At 46.3% G+C, this 25,410-nt stretch overlaps 1 protein-coding gene across 1 annotated transcript in view; it reads left to right on the top strand.

The window, feature by feature from the left end:
- The window catches only part of LOC126235287 (cilia- and flagella-associated protein 100-like), a 168,003-nt gene that overhangs the window by 87,267 nt on the left and 55,326 nt on the right, over positions 1–25,410 (top strand). The window contains exon 5 of the mRNA XM_049944013.1: positions 21,612–21,782. Coding sequence (XP_049799970.1) covers positions 21,612–21,782 — 171 coding nt within the window. The remainder of the gene's footprint in view (positions 1–21,611; positions 21,783–25,410) is intronic.

The following is a 25,410-nucleotide window of genomic DNA, read 5'->3' as shown; positions in this document are numbered from 1 at the left end:
CCGAACGCTGGCCGCTGGCCTTTTACGACCATTGCACTTACATCTGTATGGTCATCCTTCCGCCGCAATCAGTATAGCGCAGCCGTGCGCCATGGAAACTCAATACTTCACACCTGAATGACCTGGCATGTCGCCAACAAGTCACTGAAACGTGGACAGCCTGCGAACGACGCCTTCCCCGCTTCCGCTCGACATTGACATGGTGGTTGGACTGCGCCAAACCGGCGATCCGGAGGACACTGATGAGATACGGGAAGGACATGGCCGACTGGCATCGCAACACTGTTGACTTCTATTAAGCGATTCTCCGAGATCTGGACGCTTAACGGCCAACCCCAGACAACCAGTTGGATCGGCAAAGAACTATGCGAAGATAATTGCGCTGGCACGCCGGAAATTGCAAGGGATGGTGATACGGACGCGACGCCACGATTATGCGGGTTTAGAAATTCCATCCATGCATCATATAGTGTCCGACGAACGACGGCGTCGTCGGCAGATCATCAGCACTCTGACCACGCCTCAGGGCACGCAGGTGACCACTCAGAATGAGAGCGTCCACGCATTCGTCGAGCACTACTGTCGTACCTACAGTGAAGAAGATGCTGAAACTGCAGCAGACGACTCCATTTTGCATTACGTCACGCGCACCCTCCCCCACACGGAGGCGGATGCTTTGACAGTGGCGGTCACGCGAGACGAAGTCAACAACGCAATCGCTAAGGGTGCTGTCAACAGATCGCCCGGCATTGACGGCTTACCGATTGAGTTTTACCGTACCTTCCAGGACCTCATGGCACCGCGGTGGACTACTATGTATCAAGAACTGATGGAATCTGACCAAGCAATCCCACATGCCTTTGCTGAGGGCATCATCATACCAGTCCACAAACCAGCCCGCGGTTCGATGGTCACGAGTTACAGACCGCTCACCCTACTCAATGCCGATTACAAGATTTTCGCGCGCTTACTGGCAATGCGGCTCCGAACAATATTCCCTCATATCCTCTTGCCAGAGCAAACGACGCCCGGAGGACAGGTTAACATACAGTCTGCCACAGGGGAATGCCGCGGCCTGCAGACTCCGTGCAGCGGTCGTCGCTATAGACTTCGACAGCGCCTTCGATAAAGTGCGCCATCGTTTCCTGTTTTTGGTGGCAGCCCGAATGGGAATCCCCCCTCCGTTTCTCGACGACATCCGGCGTCTTTACAACAGTGCCAGTTCACGAGTCCAAGTCAATGGACGTTTAGCAGGGCCGGTACCTATCTGCCATTCGATACGGCAGGGGTGCCCCCTCTCTACCCTCCTGTATGCCATTGCCCTTGAGCCCCTCATTGGGGGCTTGACGACCAAGCTCTCTGGCCTCACCCTACACCAACACACATTTCGCTGTCGGGCATATGCTGATGACTTCTTCCTCCTCATTCGCTCCGGCTCCGAGATTCGAGCAATCCTCGAATTGATTATCCGTTATGGGGCTGCCGCTGGCAGTGCCATGAATGTCGCCAAATCTTCTGCAATGCACATTGGATGAGGCCTCCAGGAGGGTGAAGTGGCACCCCTGCCGCTTGTGCGGACTTTCCGGTACCTGGGCATTACCTTTACCCCCACAGTCACACGCACAGCGGCAACGAATTTCCGTCGCCTGTTACTCGTCATCCGCAACGACGTCCGCCAGAACCTCTTGCTCCGCCAGGACACACTTCAACGGGTTGAGTTTCTTAATCTTTATGTCGCATCAAAATTGGTCCACATCACGCAAGTTCTCCCTCTGGCGTGAGGTCAGTCACTTGACGGCGCGTTTCGGCGCGGGCCCGCCCGTTGCCGGCGCGCCGTAAGGCACGGAAGCTCGCACTGGGGCGTATCGCTTTTCAGTCGGGTGTGCCGTGGCAGTCCTCACAGGGGAAGTGATGCGTCTCTTATAGCCTCTCCTTCCCAAGTGGCTCTTTCCGCCTTCCCGTGGTGCCAGATGTTAAGCTTGGCATTCTGCCTTGCGACAAAAGGGAGAGCTGCGACCCAACCCGATGCGAAAGCGAAGGGTGCGTGGCACAGGGGGAGCTGTGTCGAGGGACCGAACACCAGTCCCTTTCTGTTCGCAGGGCACAGACCAGCAGGTGCTCTGCATGCCGGCGACTTCGTTTGTCGGCGTGGGATCACGGCGCGAATCGGCAAGGGTGCTTCGCCGCGCCCCTGGGTAACCGGGGCGTGTTCTGCCAAACCCAGGAGGTGGTGACATCGCCTGGGCTAGGTTAGATGGGCCCAGACCGCTGAACGACTGGGGGACCGACCCACCACCTGAGTAGGAGTGGGTCCTTGGCCTTCTGGTGGAAGCTCGGGCAAGTAGGCGGCGAAGGGCGAGGGGTGCATCCGCCTCTCCGGAGTGCGGGGTGCAGTTGCCGAGGAGCGTCGTGTGAAATCGTCGACGACGGGGCCATCGATGGGGACCAGTGCGCTGGAGACGGCGCGCTGAACCCGGTAGCTCTGGAGTGCCCTTGACCTAGGGGCGAGGTCGGTGGGCGAGCTGCAGAAGTCCCCCCCATGCCAGAGGAGCCGGTCCGGGGCAAGAGACGGGCTCCCACCTCCTTTTATCACTCGTTCAAATATGGAGACATCAGAAACGAGTGATTCGAGTGCGCTATCGCGAGCTTCCTTGATGCCTGTACCTGCTCCCCAGGACGAGACGGGACAGGCAAATGATGAAAACGTCATGCAAAGACACTCAAGGATCACATCGCTCCTTGAGCAAAACATTAAAAACGGGAAAATCAGTCAGGCGGCACTGTTAACAATTAAAAATGAGTTGGCGGCGTGGGCTATCGCCAACGCCAAACTTGAGGGCCGCATAGAAGAACTGGAGAAAGAGAATGAGAGACTAAGGAAACAACCTATTAAGACCTGGGCGGGAGTGGTTGCACAAGCGCCACCTAAAACACAGACAACTAAGGACACTATTGCTAAAGTCTCTAAAAGAGCAGACACAACGGTCTTTCTGAGGACCTTGCCCGGTCAGGACACAAGTGTGAAAAGAATTCAAGAGCTGCTCACCACTACCATTAATCCGGTAAAGGACAAAATCAGAATTAATAAGGTTAAGCCAAGTAAAAATTCCGTCATTGTAGAAGTTGCCTCCGAAGAAGACAAAGTAAAATTATTAAATAACCCTAAATTAAACTCAGTGGTCAAATGCGAGCCACCGAGAAAAAGAAACCCGCTGGTCATCTTGTATGATGTACCAACTGTCATGACTAGCGAGGAGATACATAACACCATAAGAGCTCAGAACTTTGAGGAAATGACAGAGGACGATTTTAAAGAGAACTTTAAGTTGAAATTCAAAACGGGGCCTCGGGACCGTGATGTGGTTCACCACGTCGCTGAGGTCTCCGCTCAAATGTGGAGAAAGATAACTACAATGGGCAAACTATACATAGGCTTCCATGCTGTAAATGCACGGGATTATCTTGTGGTACCGCGTTGCCACAACTGCGGAGATCTCGACCACGTTCTGAGGCATTGTACCAGGGGGTCGGCCTGCTCAAAATGTGGTGAAGATGGACACGTACGAAGGGATTGCAGGGCTGCAGCAGTCTGCATCCCTTGTAAGAGAAGGGGTAAGAAACCTTGTGGCGCCACTGGGCGAAACTGCCCCACCTATAGATTCCTTGAACAGAGGCTAATTTCAAGGATAGATTATGGCTGAACAGGTCAAAGCGAACAGGATGCCCAAAAGAAAATCCCCGAGCAAAAGGAGGAGGGATGCCTTGAGGGCAAGTGCCCTTAAATTGTTTCTGAAGTCACTCGCTGACCCAATAATCAATACAAAGGATGCGAGTACTCAAACATATTCTAAAACAACTGACAGAGGAACTCAAACCGTGCCTTTCACAGTTAAGTCTCCCTCCTCCCAAAGCCGGGAGACAAGGCCGACCAAAGATCAACGGCAACGGCATCCTGAAATAGAGACTGTGGCAATCTCAATAAAGGAGAACAAAAGCATAAACGACCCAGTCCAGGAAAATAAGATAACTAGCTCTAGTGAACAACCCACAATAAATCCTGTCGTGAGGTTGCCACCCATCGACCCAGTCAGAGTCTATCCAAACCTGGAATTGACTATGCAACTTGCAAGATTGGAGCAGCCGACTACCCTGACCACTGCCTTAAGACACGTGGTCCGGGTGGGACATGAAAATGGTAGGAAACTCACCTTCTCGGTAATGGAGGCTGTAGACAGGATCCAACTCAAGTCAGTGAATCTCCCCACCGACTTCGGAGCCCTGCGGGACTTACTTAAGAAAGTCTTCGACAGACGTGGAGAAAAATTTGACCTGAATGACATCTATGAACAAGCAGTTTTGGCAAATGGACGCATCACATTCGACTGGAGCAAGACTTGGCCTAACGACAGAATTCATACTTATTTTCCATAAAACCACATGACGAAAATCACCATCGGCCAACTAAACGCCCATAACAGCAGACTTGTGATGCAGGAGTTACGTAAGGAAGTGGAGGAGAGGAGACTGGATCTGGTCTGTCTGCAAGAGCCGTACTCCCTAAATGGAAAATTAGTTCTCACAGCTGCAACCTGGCAAGTCATAAGCAAAGGAGAAGACCCCAGATCGGCAATAACCATAACAAATAAACTACTAAGAGCCATAGTTCTAACACAGTTCACTACCAGCCACTGCAACGTCGTGGAGCTGCAGTCTCCATCTGGAACCATTATTCTCATCAACATGTATTTTCAATATGGAGATGACATTGAAAGACATCTGGCACATCTTACCACAGTTATCACGGCGTTGCGGGGGCGAAAAGTAATTGTTACTGCGGACATAAACGCTAAATCCCCCCTATGGTACAGCGGCACCAGGGACTCAAATGGAGAAAAGGCAGAAGAGGTCATTATGGCCTTGCAGCTGGTAGTGGTAAACATGCCTGGCAACCCTCCGACCTACGTGGCGGGAGGAGGCCAAGGCACAAATATTGATGTGACCTTGGTTACGCCTAATGCTGCGCATTTAATCCATCAGTGGGAAGTGGTAGAGAACGCCACCACGAGCGACCACAATCTTATCACTTTCAGCGTGGGAGATGAGGAGAGCCGCTGGGCCATGGGGTGGGAGGTGCAATATAACTACAGAAGAGCCGACTGGGAGAAACTTGCTAGGGAGTGGGACATTCCTGCACTACCAGAAGGTGACGGACACCTGGACATTGACGTTGACAACAGAGCTGAGGAACTGACGACAGCATTAACTCGAGCGGTAAAGGCTGCTGTACCTACTAGGAGGAAGGCCGTGGCGGCCTCTCCGTCACCGTGGTCGGCTGAACTAGAGGAGATGCGTCGGTCTGTTAGACGGCTCAGGAGGCACTACCAGCGCAGTGTCGTCTGGCTAGAAAGACAGCGATGGCTGCAGCTATACCGGGAAGCGAAAGACAATTTTCACAAGCACTTACGTGAAGTAAGAACTAAAAGTTGGGAACACTTTGTTCTAAACCAACTTGCCTTAGACCCCTGGGGAGTTCCCTATAAGCTTGTCCGGGAAAAAATCCGCTCTCCGATGGAGCTCTCAACCGTCAGGCGGGGGTATGGGATGACGGAGTCTTGGCAGGAAACTGCTGAGGTCCTTCTCCAGTCCCTGCTGCCTGATGACACAGCGGATGGGGAGACAGATGAACAACGGCAGCTGCGAGAGAACTATAATAATAATGAGTATGAAAACGACACGGCAGTCTACCCTTTCTCCGAAGAAGAGGTGGCTGCCCACATAAAATCCCTGAAGATAGGGAAAGCTCCCGGGCCAGATGGCATTGTGGCGGAGGTGGTGCAATTTCTGGCCCCCCAGATAGTTGCCCCTCTGACTCACCTATATAACGAGTGTCTCAGACAGCAAAAGTTCCCTCGAATCTGGAAGAGGGCAATGTAGTTATTATCAAAAAAGGAACGGATAAAGACCCAGCAGAAGCAAAATCCTACCGACCAATCTGCTTGCTTGATCTGCTTGGGAAGGTTTTGGAGAGACTGCTGGCTAACAGACTGGCTGCGCACCGAGTGCTGTGCGGGATGAGTAGCAGGCAGTTCGGCTTTAGGCCTGGGCGATCGGCATCTGATGCAATTGCCCTGGCCGCCGAGGTCTGTGGCTCTACCCCGCACAAGTACGTTGTCGGCGTCATGGTGGACATAAGTGGCGCCTTCGACAACCTGTGGTGGCCTTCGCTCTTCTCCTGTTTACGGGAGAAGGAGTGTCCAGGGCCGCTATACGGCTGTCTGAGGAGCTATTGTGAGGATCGGGAGGTCTGGCTGTCATCCCCTAGCACAAGGGTTAGGAAAACAATCACTAAGGGATGTCCCCAGGGCTCCGTACTAGGTCCCCTGTTTTGGGACATCCACATGGAACCCTTATTAGACCAATTACAGCAAAGTGATGAAGTGCTAGAGGTGATAGCCTACGCTGATGACCTCCTCCTACTGGTCGGCGGCCGAAGCCGAGAAGACTTAGAGCCTAGGATTGAACGAACAATAGAAACACTGCAACTTTGGTGCCGTAATACAAAAATGACGATTTCACCAGCTAAGTCCACATATCTCCTTCTAAAGGGACAACTTGTTCGAAATCCAACAGTCAGAATAGAGGGCTCACCAGTTCTTAGGCGACGTGAGACTCGATACCTCGGCATCATCATTGATGAAAGGTGGTCATTTGGCAGGCACATTGAAACTGTAACTCAGAGAGCTTTACAAGTACTTAACAACCTCATCTCCATCGGACATAAACGTTTCCATCTCCCACCACATCTCATCAAACTATATCACAACAGCATACTCACCTCCATAGTGGGTTACGGTTCGGGAATCTGGGCACACAGGCTCACGAGGGTGGTGCCCGCCATGACAGTGAGAAGAGTGCAGAGGAATATGATTATGAGATCAGTGGGGGCATACAGAACCACGCCGGGAGGAGTCCTGTTAGTAATAATGGGGCTCTGCCCCTTAGATATCAAAATTCGGGAGCAAGCCGCTTGGTTTTGGGCAAAAAAGGGGAACTTGCAGAAAATAGAGGAAATTCTAGGAAGTAGGAGTGAAAACAAAATTGAGATTAGGCTAAGAGGGGATCAGTTGTGGCAGCAGTCATGGGAAGGCGAAGAAACTGGACGTAGAACCTATGACTTATTGCCAGATGTGAGGGAAAGAATGGGAATGCCATATTTCGAACCAACCAGGGGACTGATTCACTTTCTCACTGGACATGGACCCTACTCGACATATCTATGTCGATTTGGGATAAAGGCGACACCTGCGTGTGACTGTGGTGCTCCGGAGGGTACTCCTGATCATGTAGTCTACGAGTGCCCCCTTTTCAATGATGTGGCCTCAGACTGGCGTGACCAACTACCTCATACAGACACGTACAGACTGCTGAGACAACAAGACACGTTTCAGACTATCAACAACCTGGCTAACGCGGTATCACAGAAAGTCTTAAAGGACTACCTGAGAGAACCAAATTAGCATTCAGTAAAGACCTAATCAAACACTGATAGAGTCAAGCACCCTATTCCCAAACCGCCTGGGTGCGGACAGGCCGACCTTGTAGTCTGGAATCCGCCGTGACTCGGGATAGGGGGAGTGGGGTGCAATCCCACGGATTAGACAACGCACCTAAATTGACCTTAGGATAAGTTAGTTGTAGGACCTAGATTATAGATACTAACCTTAGAAACCTGCAGCGACTAACTCCATGGCCAGCCCAGTGTCAGGGGCATGCTCATTGGGGTTAGCTCAATGAGCAAGGCCTTATAGTAGGTTTATATTTTTCAGCTGACACATCTGTAAGCTGCAGGCTTTAGTGACTAGTTTATAGTTAATCAGTTAGGTTACCACATAGTACTCACACACCATACTAATTTGCCCATTGTAGATTAAAATACTTTGTCTACTAACTAGTTACTAAATTACACTTAGAATAGCTGCAACCCACATAAATGTAACATACCTTGGCCCACTAATCATATAAGGCAGTGGGCTACTTTGTATAATTAATATGTATTTTGGAAATAAAGAATTTAAAAAAAAAAAAAAAAGTTCTCCCTCTGCCAAATGCAATTCGGCGCAACCTTCAGGCGGTTTTTGGCTATTATCTCATGGCTGGTTCCATGTTTAAAGTCCGTTATGAGACACTTACCCTGCCCCCACGGGATCGTGGCGTCGGGATCGTCAATGTCAATATGCGATCTGCAGCCTTGTACATTAGTACCATGAGAAAACAGTGGACGGGCCAAGGTACATCTCTAACAGCTTGCTTGAGGTCCTCCTACCTGCTTCCATCTCACCACCGGTGTCTGTCGGCCATATCGTGCCTCATTTGTCTCATATTTCGACCTATTTCGTCGACACCAGTTACATACATAGTAGTCTCCCAGATACGCGCCCACCCAGGACTAAGGATTTTTACAGCCTGCTGGTGCGCTGTGTTCCCTGGAATGTGATGGAAACAAAACATCCCTCCATCCAGTGGCTCATAGTGTGGACTAACATCCACCAGCCGTTACTCCCTACGAACGTCCAGGCACTGTGGTATCACATAGTCAACAGGAAATTTGCCACAAAGCAGCGACTGCACAACATTGGCTTGTCAGAATCCCCTCTTTGTCTCCTTTGCCAGCAACTGGACACTGATGAACACCGTCTGACATGCGCCTCTTCACAAGATGTATGGCACTTCGTGCAGCAAATCATTGCCTGCTATCTCCGGGTGCCACCAGACACAATCGAACCTCGAATGTTCCTATACCCGGAGGACAAACATTTTCCCGCCGCCAAATGTCATGCTATTACGTGGGTCAAAGGGTGGGCGGTCGCTTATCTCTTTCATGAGAGACCTAAATCCCGCCTCGACTTCTGGACCTATTTACGAACAGCCCATGCAGTTCTTGAAAACACGCCACGTTACCGAACATTATTTGCTAACTATCTTCGAGGGGTCTTTGTTAGACCTCCACTACGGTGAGGGGTGCCTGGCTCAGAGAGCACCTACCCCTCCTCCCCCGGCGGTGTCTGAGTTTAAGCCGCCTACGATTGATTCTACTTCTGACCTCCGCGGATGGGAGAGCGCGTCGCAGATTGCGCGGATTTTATTTCTTTTTGCTTTTCCTTTCTCTTTTCTTTACCCAGAATTTATATATTTTCTTTTCCTCTTTCGCCGATGTGTTCACATAATTTCATGATAATAGTGAATATTACAAAAACACAATGCAAATAAATAAAAACAACAACACCTTCCACTTCTGTTGATACCTGTGTCTCCCACTTTCCTAAGCACCACAGGCTCGGTGGTGATGAGGGGGACACTGTGGCCAGGCCTCGGGTTTCGACCCCTGCACACTTTGCACCCCGAGCCCCCACCGGTCCACTACTCCCCCCCCCCCCCCGCAAAAAAAAATTTTAAAAAAATGGGAGATGGTAGAGCACTTGCCTGCGAAAGGCAAAGGTCCCGAGTTCGAGTCTGGGTCCGGCACACAGTTTCACAGGAAGTTTCATATTAGCGCACACTCCGCTGCAGAGTGAGAATCTCATTCAAGATCTGCTTAATACTTTTATACAACAGAGAGTGTCTTCATTCTACGAAAATTTGGTTACTGTAAGCCTCTTTTGACGGAAAACATAACAAATGTCACATGAGGCGAAAGCCTCGTAATATGGAAACTGGTGAAAAGTCTAAGCAGCTGTAGCACAGTTTTTGTTATCGCAGTGGCCGATATACAATTGGCCACATTGTTTTGAAAGAGCTCTTTTTTTACACACAAATCTTAATTGATTGTACCTTGGCTCATTACGAAAGTGTTTCAGTCACATTATTTAATAGCAAGTAGTGGAGCTGTACCGTTCCTGGCGCAATATGTGGTATAATTATGCAAATGAGCTGTCACTTCCAAGGTCACTTCCTTCCCCACCCCTCCACCTCGCCTACTCCCTCGCCCCTGTTTTGGCAATTGGGTGGCTGGGAAAAGCTGGCACAGTCTATAAGTACGACGTCACTAAGGTGGCTGCCTATGATGTCACTATTAAAAATTGGCGGCAGATATAAATGGTGACAAAAATGGTGGACTATGATGTCACTACGGCAGATAGTTGGTGGCCCTACCCACCACTCCGTATGGTCTTACTAGTTGTGAGACTGTCTCCTCACTCACGCTCCGTACACCGTAGGTAGCAGAGGTCAGGTAATTTATGAATGAGTTATGTGGCTGTTTCCCATAGCATTACAGTAATGGAGCAGGGTGCTCAATTTTTTCATCAGAAATGAAGCAGAGGCTTTATACATTCAACTGCAGCCACTATTTGCACATTTATACGCCCAGCTGACACATTTTATACATTTATATGCAGTAGAACTGTCTTTTACAATTTCTTCCTAATTTAAAATAAACTATGATTTATGACTGCTTTATTCTAGGCACATAACAATTACAATATGAAGGAGCATGTACTGATAGCACCAATAGTAGACCTGTTTTTTTTTCAATTTTTGTGCTGTGGATTTGTCAATATGACTGGGTTTTAGGACTGATATCTTCTACCTTCACTCATTTCCTATGTACACCCACCTGGGAATACTACCCTAAACACAAGGAACTTGTGGTGGGCATCTATTTACAAATAACATGATACAGGATTTGCTAAATAATTTATCAAAATTGGTATAGGAGTGTGTCCCTCCATTATAGCTGAGTCCAATTGAACTACCAATTCCCATAATAACACTGCCTCTGGCGGAAAAAGCCAGCTACCTGCACACACTGAATAGCATATCAAGTACATTTTTCTCCAGTTAAGCTTGCTTGCTTCAAGTTTAAAATGTGAGATAATTACAATGAAATGAACACCCTTAGCTTACGTCAACGTGGGCAGACGCTCTTCCATCTGAGCCACCGAGGACACAGAGGATAGTGCGACTGCAGGGATTTATCTCTGGCACGCCTCCCGCGAAACCCACATTCTCAACGTATTGTCCCGCTCTACATTCGTAGTTCCCCCGCCCATTATACTCATTACTCGCGGCGCGTTGCCGATTCCCGTAAGAGTTCGGGCACTGTTTGTGCATTCGCACAGAAGAAGAAGATGGTCAAGTGGCCGGTGAGCCTTAACTATATATATACTAAGATAGTATCTGTTCTTTCGGACATGTCCGAAAGAACAGATACCATCTTAGTATATACAAATGTAAGATAGCCTACTGGTTTTAAAAATAAATGTCTTTACACGCTGCCTACACACACACACACACACACACACACACACACACACACACACACACTACAGAACACACAGAACACATACACTACAGATTACATATGACACATTGGTAGGCAGTAAAGAGAGGATCAAGGACTATGCCTTTACTGTTACTAACAAATACGGCGACCAGCAACCCAAATGCCGCAATTCTGTGGGGTTTGGCTATTCGAGGTAATAGCCTCTTCCTACTATATCCAGAGTGTGTCACCGGCAAGTGTCTGGAGCACACACTGCGCATGCTGGCAGCCTGACATTGAGAGTGGCCAGGCCAAGCAATGAGTTCTTTTCCCTGTGGTTCACAGTTGCATGGGCCTTAATTCAGTTAACTTCAACTGCCCACATCCCAGGGGAAGCAGGGGACGCAACTATGGGCAACGGCATATGATGGCCTTGAACCAGTCAACGCAGAGACACATGACACTGACATCAGCCTTTGCAGGCTTCCAGGTCAGGAGAAGATGGTCCAGTTCGTACCTTGATTCAAGTAACACATTCCGAAACAGAGAAAACGTCTTCAATGATAACATTCATTGTTGACAGAATACAAAAAATCTGTACCAATCATCCTGCGCCATGTACAGTGATCTGTGGTGCAGGGATTGAACAAAAAAAAAAAAAAAAAGACGTGGAAACAAGCTAAGACACGCATGCTTGCACTTAAATCCAGATGCTATCCAAACCTACATGAAATTATCGTATTGTTGGCAGCTACCCCTCTAAATATTTAGTACTTTCACACATCCTCATATCTCACTCCACATAACATAGTCGTTGTCTGGTATGATGTATCTGTAGACTGCATAAAACACGTGATGCCATATAGCTGGAGGATCCATTGTAGCACTGGCTTGCTACCACACTCAATCTGCTGGCTATCCTTAATCACCAGATAATGTGTAATGTAAGCTGTAACAGCAGACCTCACTATGATGGTCGTCCACAACCTTGGTCAACAAAAAGAGATGCGTCTTGTTGAATTAATCGCATCAGAAATGACACAGAAATCTTGTGCAAACATGAAATGTTTATACAGCGCTTACAGAGTCGTATCCTCTAGACTATAACAGCTATGACCAGTGTTCATCAGAAATGTGTCGAACTTATGTTTGCTTGGTGTAGTTTTAATAATATCCAGCTTAGTTTGGTAACTTACGATTCAAATCTGAATACATTTGAATCATGTAATTTTTTATCCAACCAGAGCAGGTATATTCTTCAATTCTACCAGCTCATCATTTAAGTTAGTAATAAACTCTGTACTACTTAATGTTTTTTGTGTTTTAAATAACATGAACCATGGCATGTTACTGCGCTTAGGAATCTTCTCAGTACACTAATAGAGTGAAAAAGTGCGTTTTCTAGGAGAACACTTAGACGCTACAGCAAAGCTTCTGAAAGAGGCAGCGTACACCACGCTTATTCATCATCCTCTGCGGCGTGGGGGCTGAGTCATCGAAAAACGAAGGGCAGTTCATTTTGCGTTATCGCGAAATAGTGGAGGGAATGCGAGCTATATGATGTGCAACTTGGGAATGGCAATCTTAGCTGTATATCCTTTGTTGTAGATAAAACCCAGCAGCTTGAAATATTAACATGTACCTTAACATTATCTCACATTCTGGAAAATTATCCAGTCCATACTCTCTGAACCAGTGTTCCAATAACAGTAGATGTGTGTGTGTGTGTGTGTGTGTGTGTGTGTGTGTGTGTGTGTGTGTGTGCATGCGTAATCACGTGACTTTGGAGGCAGATATCAACAGAGATGAGTCAAAACATAATAACCACCTACTTAATAGCGTGCTGGTCAACCTTTGCTTCCAATGCAGCAGCGATTCTGCGTGGCGTGGATTGGAAAGCCCTTGGCAGGTTTACAGAGATGTGCTTTGCCAAAAATTCCCGTCGCATCCTGATTCGACAGTTGTCATTTTCCATCATACCGAAAGAATGCACGGTAATCCCGAGGAGTTGAAGAAAGAATATCAGTGAAATGTATTTCATGAAGGGTAGCACAGATCGCAAAACAAGAGCAAATTAATACTTGTTGTTCTGACGGGCGACACTAATAACTACTTAGTCGAATGACACAGAGCTTTCGAACCGAATGTAGAAAACGCGTAGGTGACGTGGACGCAAAACTCGTGGTAACCGTGCACACACACACACACGCACGCACACACACACACACACACACACACACACACACACACCAGGCAGCAACACACATGCGGGAACGCGGGATTCCATAAGCTACCTACAGCATCCGACTATAACATTAACAAAAGGTACAGAATTTGTGTTTGACAGAAAGCTACACGCACGTGTGCATTGTGTTCATGAAACTGTGACAGTAATTTGCACAGTGTCAGGTTGAGACCCAGGAATTGAGTGACATGCCTCCTGTGTGTGCAGTGCCGGCCGGTGTGGCCGAGCGGTTCTAGGCGCTTCAGTCTGGAACTGCGCTGCTGCTGCGGTCGCAGGTTCGAATCCTGCCTCGGGCATGGATGTGTGTGATGTCCTTAGGTTAGTTAGGTTTAAGTAGTTCTAAGTTCTAGGGGACTGATGACCTCAGATGTTAAGTCCCATAGTCCTCAGAGCCATTTGAACAATTTGTGTGTGCAGTCTGTTGTAGCTATTAAAAAAGTTGTTACTTGCTAATTATATATGACGCAGTGGTTGTGTAGGACTTGTGTGTGTGATGTGCCGGTGCGCTAAAATAAAGAGTTGTTGCTTTGCGAAGTAAGCATAGGCTATGAGGAATCATACTGTCAGCAATAAATACACTCACGTAGACTCCTACAGACTCAAACAGGGTGGAAGGCATTATCACAAAGCTACTTCCTTGACAGTCCAATTGTACATACACACTAGACATCGTTTGATTTTAGAAGATAATTACACGCCTCCACTGTGGCCATCACTTCTCCAGTATCCCATGTCAGTTCCCTTGACTGTCATAATAGTACAGTATCTTGGTGCTCAAAATGGGGGGATACCTGAATAGTTATCCGGGAGTTTTGAAAATTAGTATTGTTATAGATTTCGACGTGCTCTTTACGAATTTTCACTTTGCCACCTCTTGTGTTTGCCGATCGTGCTACTATATAGGAAAAATGGCGCCCAAAAATGGTTTCTACTTTCCCACCCAGATTACGATGAAAATAGTTCGTAATAAATTGAACTATAGAAAATTTCCTATAATTTCTATTATAAACTTGTGCCGCGGGTATAAATAGACGGTTACTAAACGGATTCGCATTTTGCGGTTGCGGATTGACGTCAGCTGTTTGTGGCGTATAAACATCTGTGCTGGTCCTGGACTCGAAATCATATTTCCCACATATCACTTCAACTATCCGGGCAGTCTAGGATCGACTCAAAATTCCAAACGTCACACCTGTCCACATCCTCGTACCACGCATACCGTACATTTCGCAATATTTTCCACAACGCTATGAAGATGTTGACTGGAATACTCTCTTTCAAATTCTGAAGGCGGCAGGGGTAAAATACAGGGAGCGAACGGCTATTTACAATTTGTACACAAACCAGATGGCAGTTTTAGAGTCGATGGACATGAATGGGAAGCAGTGGTTGGGAAGGGAGTGAGACAGGGTTATAGCCTCTCCCCGATGCTATTCTGTCTGTATATTGAGCAAGCAGTAAAGGAAAATGGCTTAGAGCACTATGGGACTCAACTTCTGAGGTCATTAGTCCCCTAGAACTAACCTAAGGACATCACACACATCCATGCCCGAGGCAGGATTCGAACCTGCAACCGTAACGGCCTCGCGGTTCCAGACTGCAGCGCCTAGAACCGCACGGCCACTTCGGCCGGCACTAAAGGAAACAAAAGAAAAGTTCGGAGTAGGTATTAAAATTCATGGAGAAGAAATAAAAACTTTGAGGTTCGCCGATGACATTGTAATTCTGTCAGAGACAGCAAAGGACTTGGAAGAGCAGTTGAACGGAATGGACAGTGTCTTGAAAGGAGGGTATAAGATGAACATCAACAAAAGCAAATCGAGGATAGAGGAATGTAGTCGAATTAAGTCGGGTGATGCTGAGGGAATTAGATTAGGAAATGAGACACTTAAAGTAGTAAAGGAGTTTTGCTATTTGGGGAGCAAAATAACTGATGATGGTCGAAGTAGAGAGGATATAAAATGTAGACTGGCAACGGGAAGGAAAGCGTTTCTGAAGAAAAGAAATTTGTTAACATCGAATATAGAATTAAGTGTCAGGAAGTCGTTTCTGAAAGTATTTGTGTGGAGTGTAGCCATGTATGGAAGTGAAACATGGACGATAAATAGTTTAAACAAGAAGAGAATATAAGTTTTCGAAATGTGGTGCTACAGAAGAATGCTGAAGAGTAGATGGGTATATCACATAACTACTGAAGAGGTATTCAATAGAATTGGGGAGAAGGGGAGTTTGTGGCACAACTTGACTAGGAGAAGGGATCGGTTGGTAGGACATGTTCTGAGGCATCAAGGGATTACTTATTTAGTACTGGAGGGCAGCGTGGAGGGTAAAAATCGTAGAGGGAGACCAAGAGATGAATACACTAATCAGATTCAGAAGGATGTAGGCTGCAGTAGGTACTGGGAGATGGAGAAACTAGCACAGCATACAGTAACATGGAGAGCTGCATCAAACCAGTCTCAGGACTGAAGACCACAACAACAACAAACAACTATGAAGATACAGGCACTGTATAATCACATACATTGTAACCATCAATGATACAGTGACGCACCGCCAAGGCGTTGTGCCCCCCCCCCCCCCCCCCCCCAAATGGCTTTGAGCACTATGCGACTTAACTTCTGAGGTCATCAGTCGCCTAGAACTTAGAACTAATTAAACGTAACTAACCTAAGGACATCACACACATCCATGCACGATGCAGGGTTCGAACCTGCGACCGTAGCGGTCGCTCGGTTCCAGACTGTAGCGCCTAGAACCGCACGGCCACTACGGCCGCCCCCCCCCCCCTCCCTCCTTTCTCTTCTACGGAACATCTGCCGGCAGAGCCCAAATATTCTGCCTGAGTCATCAAATCGAGTCTGTCGTTCTACAGCGCCTTTCACATTTTTAGAGCCATAGCTTCTACGGAAGTGAACCGTATTATTTGAGGAAATCCATTGCAAGGATGAACGGTGACTGAAAAAGGGTTGGAGACATTTCGTAAGTCAAGTGTTCGAAGAAAGGAAAGGAAGTACAACGAGGGCAAACTCTTGGAGGGACAGAGATCGAAAGAGGTTCACAATGTGAGTCGAAAACGCTATAATAATCAGAAATTAATGTCTATATCATCGCATAGAGAAAGCTATGTCGCACCTTCCCATCCACAACTGCCATTCACTAATCCAATATTGTCATTCAGAGATTATTGTTTCTTGTTCGCTGCTAAGATAACAGCAGAGTTTGTGGCGAAACAAAAAGATGCGCGCTTTTGCGATTGTAATATTTTGTACAGAGTGTGTAAATTATCGATGGGAAACAGCATTTCAGAACTTACTAGAGCTTGCAATTAAGGGGGCAAGCGATTGTTGAGAGTCTCGAGCACGCCAGATTGTCAGTGGTTTGGTCGCAGTCCATGATCAGTATCACAACTCGTGCATGAAAAAATTGTACCCAGCACCACCGACTGGATAAGTTAAAAAAGAGGTCCGTCTGCAAAGAGATCCGTCTGCAAACCAGATCCATTCTGTATGCAGTATATTGACCTTCATCTCAAACAGAATTCTCTGGATGAACTGATGGCTAAAATTGAAGGTGATTACTGCCCACACATAAAAACTGTGAAAGCACAACTCACCAAGAGATATGGTGACGTTATTTTGAATGTCTTCACTGCCAATAAGGCTACTGTAGTTTGCTTCCGACGGGTATAAGTAATTGGCAGAAGCCTGGTACAACCAAAAAAGCGATAACCAAGCAGAAGAGCGTCGGCGTATTCTAAAGACAGCTGCAGCAATCGTTGTAGAGGATATTCGCTCCAAAGTCTACGACACAAAACATTATCCTCCATCAGATAATTTCTTTCAAGAAATTGAGTCAGATATACCTGAAAATTTACGCTTTTTTTCTGGATGATGTCATACTGAAGAATAAACGTGCATCTCTTGATAAATGTAAGAAGAAGACTATTGCTCTCGCATATTGCGTAATTCCCTCAGCTAACCGAAATTTTTCATATCATCAGCGCAGATCGGAGTAGCAGCACTTTTGTTTCAAAAGTCTGGATTCTTGCGACAAACAGATACACTATCAGCTCTCAGATTTCTCTTCTCGTACACTGAAACAATGCTTTTTGAAGTTTCGGCATTAGCGCTCACCGTTGGATATCGATGATAACGATTTTTTGCAATTTGTTTTCGACAGCACTGATTTCTGTAGGAAAACATTATATGGACAAAATGCTTTCCATGCCATGGGCGGTTTATTTGGGTCATCAGTCTTCTGACTGGTTTGATGCAGGTCGCCACGAATTCCTAACCTTTTCATCTCAGAGTAGCACTTGCAACCTACTTCCTCAATTATTTGCTGTAAGTATTCCAATTTCTGTTTTCCTCCACAGTGTTTACCCTCTATAGCTCCCTCAAGTACTATGTAAGTCATTCTGATGTCTTAACAGACACCATACTGACCCTTCTTAATGTCAGTGTGTTCCATGTATTTCTTTCCTCGTCAATTCTCCGGAGAACCTCCTCATTTTGTACCTTATCAGTCCACCCAATTTTCAACATTCGTCTGTAGCACCACATTTCAAATGCTTCGATGCTCTTCTTTTCCCACAGTCCATGTTTCACTGCCATTCAGTGCTGTGCTCCAAACATTTATTCTCAGAAATGTCTTCCTCAAATTGAGGCCTATGTTTGATACTATTAAACTTCTCTTGGCCAGGAATGTCCTTTTTGCCAATTCTAGTCTGCTTTTGATGTCCTCCTTATTCTATCCGTCATGGATTGTTTTGTTGCCTAGGTAGAAGAATTCCTTAACTTCATCTACTTCGTGATCACCAATCATAATAAGTTTCTCGCTATTTTCATTTCTGCTGTTTCTTATTAGTTTCGTCTTTCTTCGATTCACTCTCAAAACATAGCCTGTACTCATTAGATTGTTCATTCCATTCATCAAATCCTCTAATTCATTTTCACTTACACTGAGAATAGCAATTCATCAGCGAATCTTATCACTGATATTCTTTCACCCTGAATTTTAATTCCAATCCTCAACCTTTCTTTTATTTCTGTGATTGCTTCACCGACGAATAGATCGAACAGAAGGGGCGAAAAACTACATCCCCATCTTACATCAGTTTCAATCCGAGTTTCTTTTAATATGTGTAAGAGCGCTGCTCGCCTCGACGATGAGCGCCCGTAAGCTCCAAACACACACACACACACACACACACACACACACACACACACACACACACGCTTTTAATCCCAAAACTTCGTTTTCGTCTTACTCTCTTAATGTTCCCTCTTGGGTCTTGAACTTGTATGTTACCCATCTTGTCCTATACCTTAACCCTATTTTTCTCTGAATTTCGAACTTTTGCACCGTTTTACATTGTCGAACGCTATTTCCAAGTCGACAAATCCTATGAACGCATCTCGATTTTTCTTTATTCTTGTTTCCAATATCAACTGCAACGTCAGAACTCCCTCTCCGGTGCCTTTATATTTCCTAAAGCCAAATTAATCGTCATCTAACACACCCTCAGTTTTCTCTTCTATTCTTCTGTATATTATTCTTGTTTGAAACTTGGATGCTTGAGCTGTTAAGCTTATTGTGCGATAATTCTCGCACTTGTCGGCACTTGCAATTTTCTGAACTGTGTGGATGATACTTTTCCAAAACTCAGATGGTATATCGCCGGACTCGTACATTCTACACACCAACCTGAGTAGACGTTATGTTGCCACTAACCCAATGATTTTAGAAATTCTGATGGAATGGAATCTATTCCTTAAGTCTTCCAAAGCTCTTTTAAATTCTGAATCTAATACTGGATCCCCCATCTCTTCTATATCGATTTCTGTTTCTTCTTCTACCACGTCATCAGACAAGCCTTTCTCCCTGATAGAGACTTTCAAAGTACTTTGTCCACCTACCCGCTCTATCTTATGCACTGCAATTCCCATCGCACTCTTAATGTTACGTCTCTTACTTTTAATTTCACCGCAGGTTGTTTTGAATTTTCTGTATGCTGAGTCAGTCCTTCCGACAATCATTTCCTTTTCGATTTCTTCACATTTTTCATGCAACCATTTCGCTTTAGCTTCTCTGCACTTCCTATTCATTTCTAAGTGAATTGTATTTCTGTATTCCTGGATTTCCCTGAACATTTTTGTACTTCCTTCTTTCATCGATCAACTGAAATATTTCTTCTGTTACCCATGGTTTCTTCGCAGTTACCTTCTTTGTACCTAAGTTTTTATTTCCAACTTCTGCGACTACCCTTTTCAGAGATGTCTATTCCTCTTCAACTTAACTTCCTACTGAGCTATTCCTTATCGCAGTATCTACAGCTCCAGATAACTTCAAGCGTTCCTCTTCCGTGTCCAACGATTTATCTTAGGAGATAGGTTAAGGAAGACAAACCTACATTTATAGCATTTGTGGACTTTGAGAAAGCTTTTGACAATGTTGACTGGAATATCTTCTTTGAAATTCTGAAGGTAGCAGGGTAAAATACAGGGAACGAAACGCTATTTACAACTTGTACAGAAACCAGACGGCAGTTACAACAGTCGAGGGGCATGAAAGGCAAGCAGTGATTTAGGAGGGAGTGATACAAGGTTGTAGCCTATCCCCGATGTTATTCAATCTGTATATTGAGCAAGCAGTAAAGGAAACAAAACAAAAATTCGGAGTAGGTATTAAAATCCATGGAGAATAAATAAAAACTTTGAGGTTTGCCGATGGCATTGTAATTTTGTCAGAGACAACAAAGGACTTGGAAGAGGAGTTGAACGGAATGGACAGTGCCTTGAAAGGCGAATATAAGATGAACATCAGCAAAGAAAAACAGGGATAATGGAATGTAGTCGAATTAAACAGGTGATGCTAAGAGAATTAGATCAGGAAACGAGAAACTCAAAGCAGAAGATGAGTTTTGCTTAAAGCAGAAGATGAGTTTTGCTATTTGGGCAGCAAAATAACTGATAACGGTCGAAATAAGGAGGATATAAAATGTAGGCTAGCAATGGCGAGGAAAGCGTATCTGAAGAAGAGAAATTTGTTAACATCGAATATAGATTTAAGCGTTAGGAAGCCTTTTCAGAAGTTATTTGTCTGGAGCATAGCCATGTATGAGAGTGCAACATGCACGATAAACAATTTAGATGAGAAGAGAGTAGAAGCTTTCGAAGTGTGGCGCTACAGAAGAATGCTGATGATTAGATGGGTTGTGTTGTTGTTGTGGTCTTCAGTCCAGAGACTGGTTTGATGCAGCTCTCCGTGCTACTCTATCCTGTGCAAGCTTCTTCATCTCCCAGTACCTACTGCAACCTACATCCTTCTGAATCTGATTAGTGTATTCATCTCTTGGTCTCCCTCTACGAGTTTTACACTCCACGCTGCCGTCCAATACTAAATTGGTGATCCCTTGATGCCTCAGAATATGCCCTTCCAACCGATCCCTTCTTCTAGTCAAGTTGTGCCACAAATTGCTTTTTTCTCATTAGTTATGTGATCTACCCATCTAATCTTCAGCATTCTTCTGTTGCACCACATTTCGAAAGCTTCTATTCTCTTCTTGTCTAAACTATTTATCGTCCACGTTTCACTTCCATACATGGCTACACTCCATACAAATACTTTCAGAAACGACTTCCTGACACTTAAATCTATACTTGATGTTAACAAATTTCTCTTCTTCAGAAACGCTTTCCTTGCCATTGCCAGTCTACATTTTATATTATATGGATAAATCACATAAATAATGAGGAGGTACTGAATAGAACTGAGAAGACACGGAATGTGTAGCACAACTTGACCAAAAGAAGGGGTCGGTTGATAGGACACGTTCTGAGACACCAAGAGATCACCAGTTTAGTATTAGAGGGAGGTGTGGGTAGTAAAGATCGTAGAGGGAGAGCAAGAGTCGAATAGAGTAAGAAGATTCAGAAAGATATAGGTTGCAGTAATTATTCGGAGATGAAGAGAATCGTACAAGATAGAGTAGCGTGGAGAGCTGCATCAAACCTGCCTTCTGAGTGAAGACCACAACAACAGCAGTTGCAGCTAAATACAGCTCTGGTAGCACAGCAGCTGAGCATCTTTTCTCTTCCGCAGGTGAGCCCGATGTGGTGGCGGAAGCAGTACGACCCGGCGCTGCAGGAGTCGGAGCAGAAGGAGGCGGCCGTGGTGGAGTCCCTGGAGAAGTCGCTGCAGCGTTACCAGCCGCAGCCCGCCACGCTCGACGCCATGCTCGCCGTCTTCCAGGAGGACATGCGTGGCCGCGAGGTAGGCACAGCTCTCACCACACCTCTACCACGCATCATTCTGTTGTGGTGTCCGTGTCAGCTCTTGCTGTTACCAAGTGAGATGTGAGCGTCACACTTAACCACCAATATTCTCTGAACTGTAGATGTGCAAAGATACTCGAACTCGCGAACAAACGTCGGAGTGAAGCGTAGCAACACTATCGTTCAAACTATGTGTGACGTATAGACACTCAAAAAGAAGCATGGACCATTAAGGAATTGTAAAGAGGTCGGAAATCGGTAGATGTGACGTTAAGGCACGGACAACCAATGAATACATTTTGAGAAAAATTGGATGATTTATTCAAGAGAAAGAGCTTCACAAATTGAACAAGTCAATAATGCATTGGTCCACCTCTGGCTCTTACGTAAGGACTGATTGACAGAGTTCTTGGATGTGCTCCTGAGGGATATAGTGCCAAATTCTCTCCAATTGGCACGTTAGATGGTCAAAATCCCAAGCTGGTTGGAGGGCCCTGCCCATAATGCTCTTAACGTTCTCATTTGTCTGGGATCTTACTGGCCAACGTAGGATTTGGCAATCACGACGACAAGTAGTAAAAACTCTCGCCATGTGCAGGCGGGCATTATCTTGCTAAAATGTAAGCCTAGGACGATCTGCAATAAAATGCAACAAAACGGGCCGTAAAATATCCTCGGCGTACAGCTGCGTTCTTAAGGGTGCCGCGGATGACAACCAAAGAGGTCCGGCTATGAAATGAAATGAAATGGACTCCAGACCATATCTCCTGGCTGTAGGCCCATATGTCGGGCAACAGTCATGTTAGTGCCCCACTGCTGTCCACGGCGTCTCCAGACACGTCTTCGTTTGTCATCTAGGCTCATTTCGAAGTGGGACTCATCACTGAAGACAATGAGATTACAGGTCCCAATGACCAGCGAAGACGCGTCTGGATCTGCCCCAGACAGCGGTGGGACACCAACCAGACTGTCAGGCGTCATATAGCCCGAAAACCAGGAGATATAGTCTGGGGTACCATTTCATTCCACAGCAGGACTCTTTGGTTTTCAACCGCGACACCCTTACACAACAGCGGTACGTCGACGATATTCTACGGCCCGTTTGCTTGCCCTTCATGGCAAGCCATCTTGGACTTAGATTTCAGCAAGATATGTTCGCTTGCACGCGGCGAGAGTTTTTGCTACTTGTCTTCCTGCTTGCCAAACCGTATCTTGACCGGCAAGATCGCCGGATCGTCCCCCAATTAAGAATCTTGCGGGTGTTATGGTTAGGGACCTCCAACTAAGTCGGGATTTTGACAATCTAACGTGCCAGTTGCACAGAATTTGGCGTGATGTCCCTCAGGAGGACGTCTAACAATTCTGTCAATCTGTGTAAGCGAATAACTCCTTCCATACGGGCCAGACGTGGACCAATGTCTAACTTGACTTGCTCAATTTGTGAAGCTCTTTCTCTTGAATAAGTCATCCAATTTTTCTGAAATTGTAATCGTTTATTTCTCTGTTCATATTCGTCACATCTGCCGATTTCCGTCCATTATGTTAATTCCTTTGTAGTGCGTACCTTTTTTTGTGTTAAAGCGTATACTGCTGGCCATTCAAATCGCAACACTGTGAAGGCGGCACAAAAGGAACGTCAAATTCCCGTGAAGTTTACCACAAGCATGGGTATACAGCTTATCATTCCACGATATTGCTGATCGTATTGGGCGGGATACCACAACTGTGTTGCGTATGGAATCGAGAGGTTCAGAGGGCCGTACCCAACGCCATGCAGGATTTCAGCGCTTCTAGATACGAGTGCATGAGAGAACATACACATTGTTGGCTCGCCGGTGCAGGATCGCACATACACGTCACGTACTTTGAGTCTGGAAACAGGCTTGTGTGCAGAAAAGTCTTGAACACCACGGATTTTCGGCATGGCAACTATTTAGCGGCATCCCTTAACAAGGCAAGAGGGAATGGTAGACTGGTAGGAATACTGGTGCGCCCAAGACACAGGAATGGCACCACCTGCTTTGAATTCAGGGTCTTCGTAGAGCAACATGAAGGATGTATCCATGTGTGAAGACTCCAAGGACAAAGAGCGTTGCCACATTGCATTTGTCATCGACACACCGACTCAGCACCTGGCTTGATGGTATGGGGTCTCATTGTGTACGCAACACGATCGCCTGTGGTTCGCAAGGCCAGTAATTTGGACAGCAGCCTTTGATTTCTTACGCATTAAGACCTGTGGCTCAGTCCTAGGTTTGAAGCCTCCATCACATTATCTTTCAACAGGATAACGCAAAGACTGCATGTTTCCCGAGCTGGCCTGACATACCTCGATACACAGGATGTTCAACTGTTGCATTAGCCAGCGCGGTCTCCAGACCTCTCACCCACTCAGAACATCTGGTCACGCATGCTGACAGATTGACACGCCACCACTCACCAGCCGTTACGGTGAGTGACCCTTGGCAGTGAGTGGACGCAACAGGGAATGACGCACCTGTATCTGTCATCCATGCTCTTTCCGACTCTCTGATACAATTCTAATCAACCCATCGCTCTTTTTTGTTCTTCAGATTAAAACTGCTTTGTTCGTCATAACCTAACTTCCACATAATAAAATATGTTTCTGATGTAACATAACGTACACTTTCGACCACTACACAAAATGGCTTGAAATCATTTGTCCCTTACCGTACCGATTTTGTTACTTGCATTTACAAAGTGTGTGAGAAAAGTAATGAGATTGACAACATTGCGAGAGATCTGGCAACGCTGTGTTGTTCTACTTGTGTAGACCGGCGTGTTCATCTCTCCCAGCTGTTATCGTATTGTATTGTATTGTATTGTATTGTATTGTATTTTAACCGGGGGCCTCAACGACTATCGCAGTCCACTTCACCCCTCCGCCGCCCCACACCGAACCACTCTTTCAGGCTTATTGTGCGGTTCGGCCCCCACCCCCCAGGGAACGTCTCACACCAAACGAGTGTAAACCCTATTTTTGCGTAGCAGAGTAATGGTGGTATACGCGTACGTGGAGAACTTGTTTGGGCAGCAATCGTCGACATAGTGTAGCTGAGGCGTAATAAGGGGAACCAACCCGCAGACGCCGAGGCAGATGGAAAACCGCCTAAAAACCGGCTCACCGGACCCCAACACAAGTTCGCCGGGCGGATTCGTGCCAGGGACCAGGCGCTCCTTCCCAGTACGGAGTCTTCCAGATGGCGCTCCTTCCCAATACGGAATCTTCCAGATGTTAAGTCAGCGTTTCGTCACCGTGCGTTATTTTTGAGAACGCAATCAGTGATGTTCTGTTTTTTGTTGTGTGTTACGAAAATGGAACAGCGAAATTTAGAGCAATGTTAGGACGGTTCTTTTAGGTTAGAGGGCCTCGGGGAAACACAAAAAGGGTTTCAGTCTCAAAGGGAGCAGATCGAACACAGGAAGAACATAGATCCAGGAACCATCAGCATAACAGTTGCAGATTATCGTAGTTGTGGTGCGAAAGTACCAGAGGTCTCCAAGCGCTAAGAGAAAGCACTGATGCTCGTTATAGGCACTAAAGTCAGAGGTAAGTTCAACCGAAATTTTTGTGAAGAACCTAACGGTGTTCAGGAAGGATAGGC

This window comes from Schistocerca nitens, chromosome 2, assembly GCF_023898315.1.
Source record: "Schistocerca nitens isolate TAMUIC-IGC-003100 chromosome 2, iqSchNite1.1, whole genome shotgun sequence".
Lineage (NCBI taxonomy): Eukaryota > Metazoa > Arthropoda > Insecta > Orthoptera > Acrididae > Schistocerca > Schistocerca nitens.
This window is presented reverse-complemented; position numbering and strand designations above follow the sequence as displayed.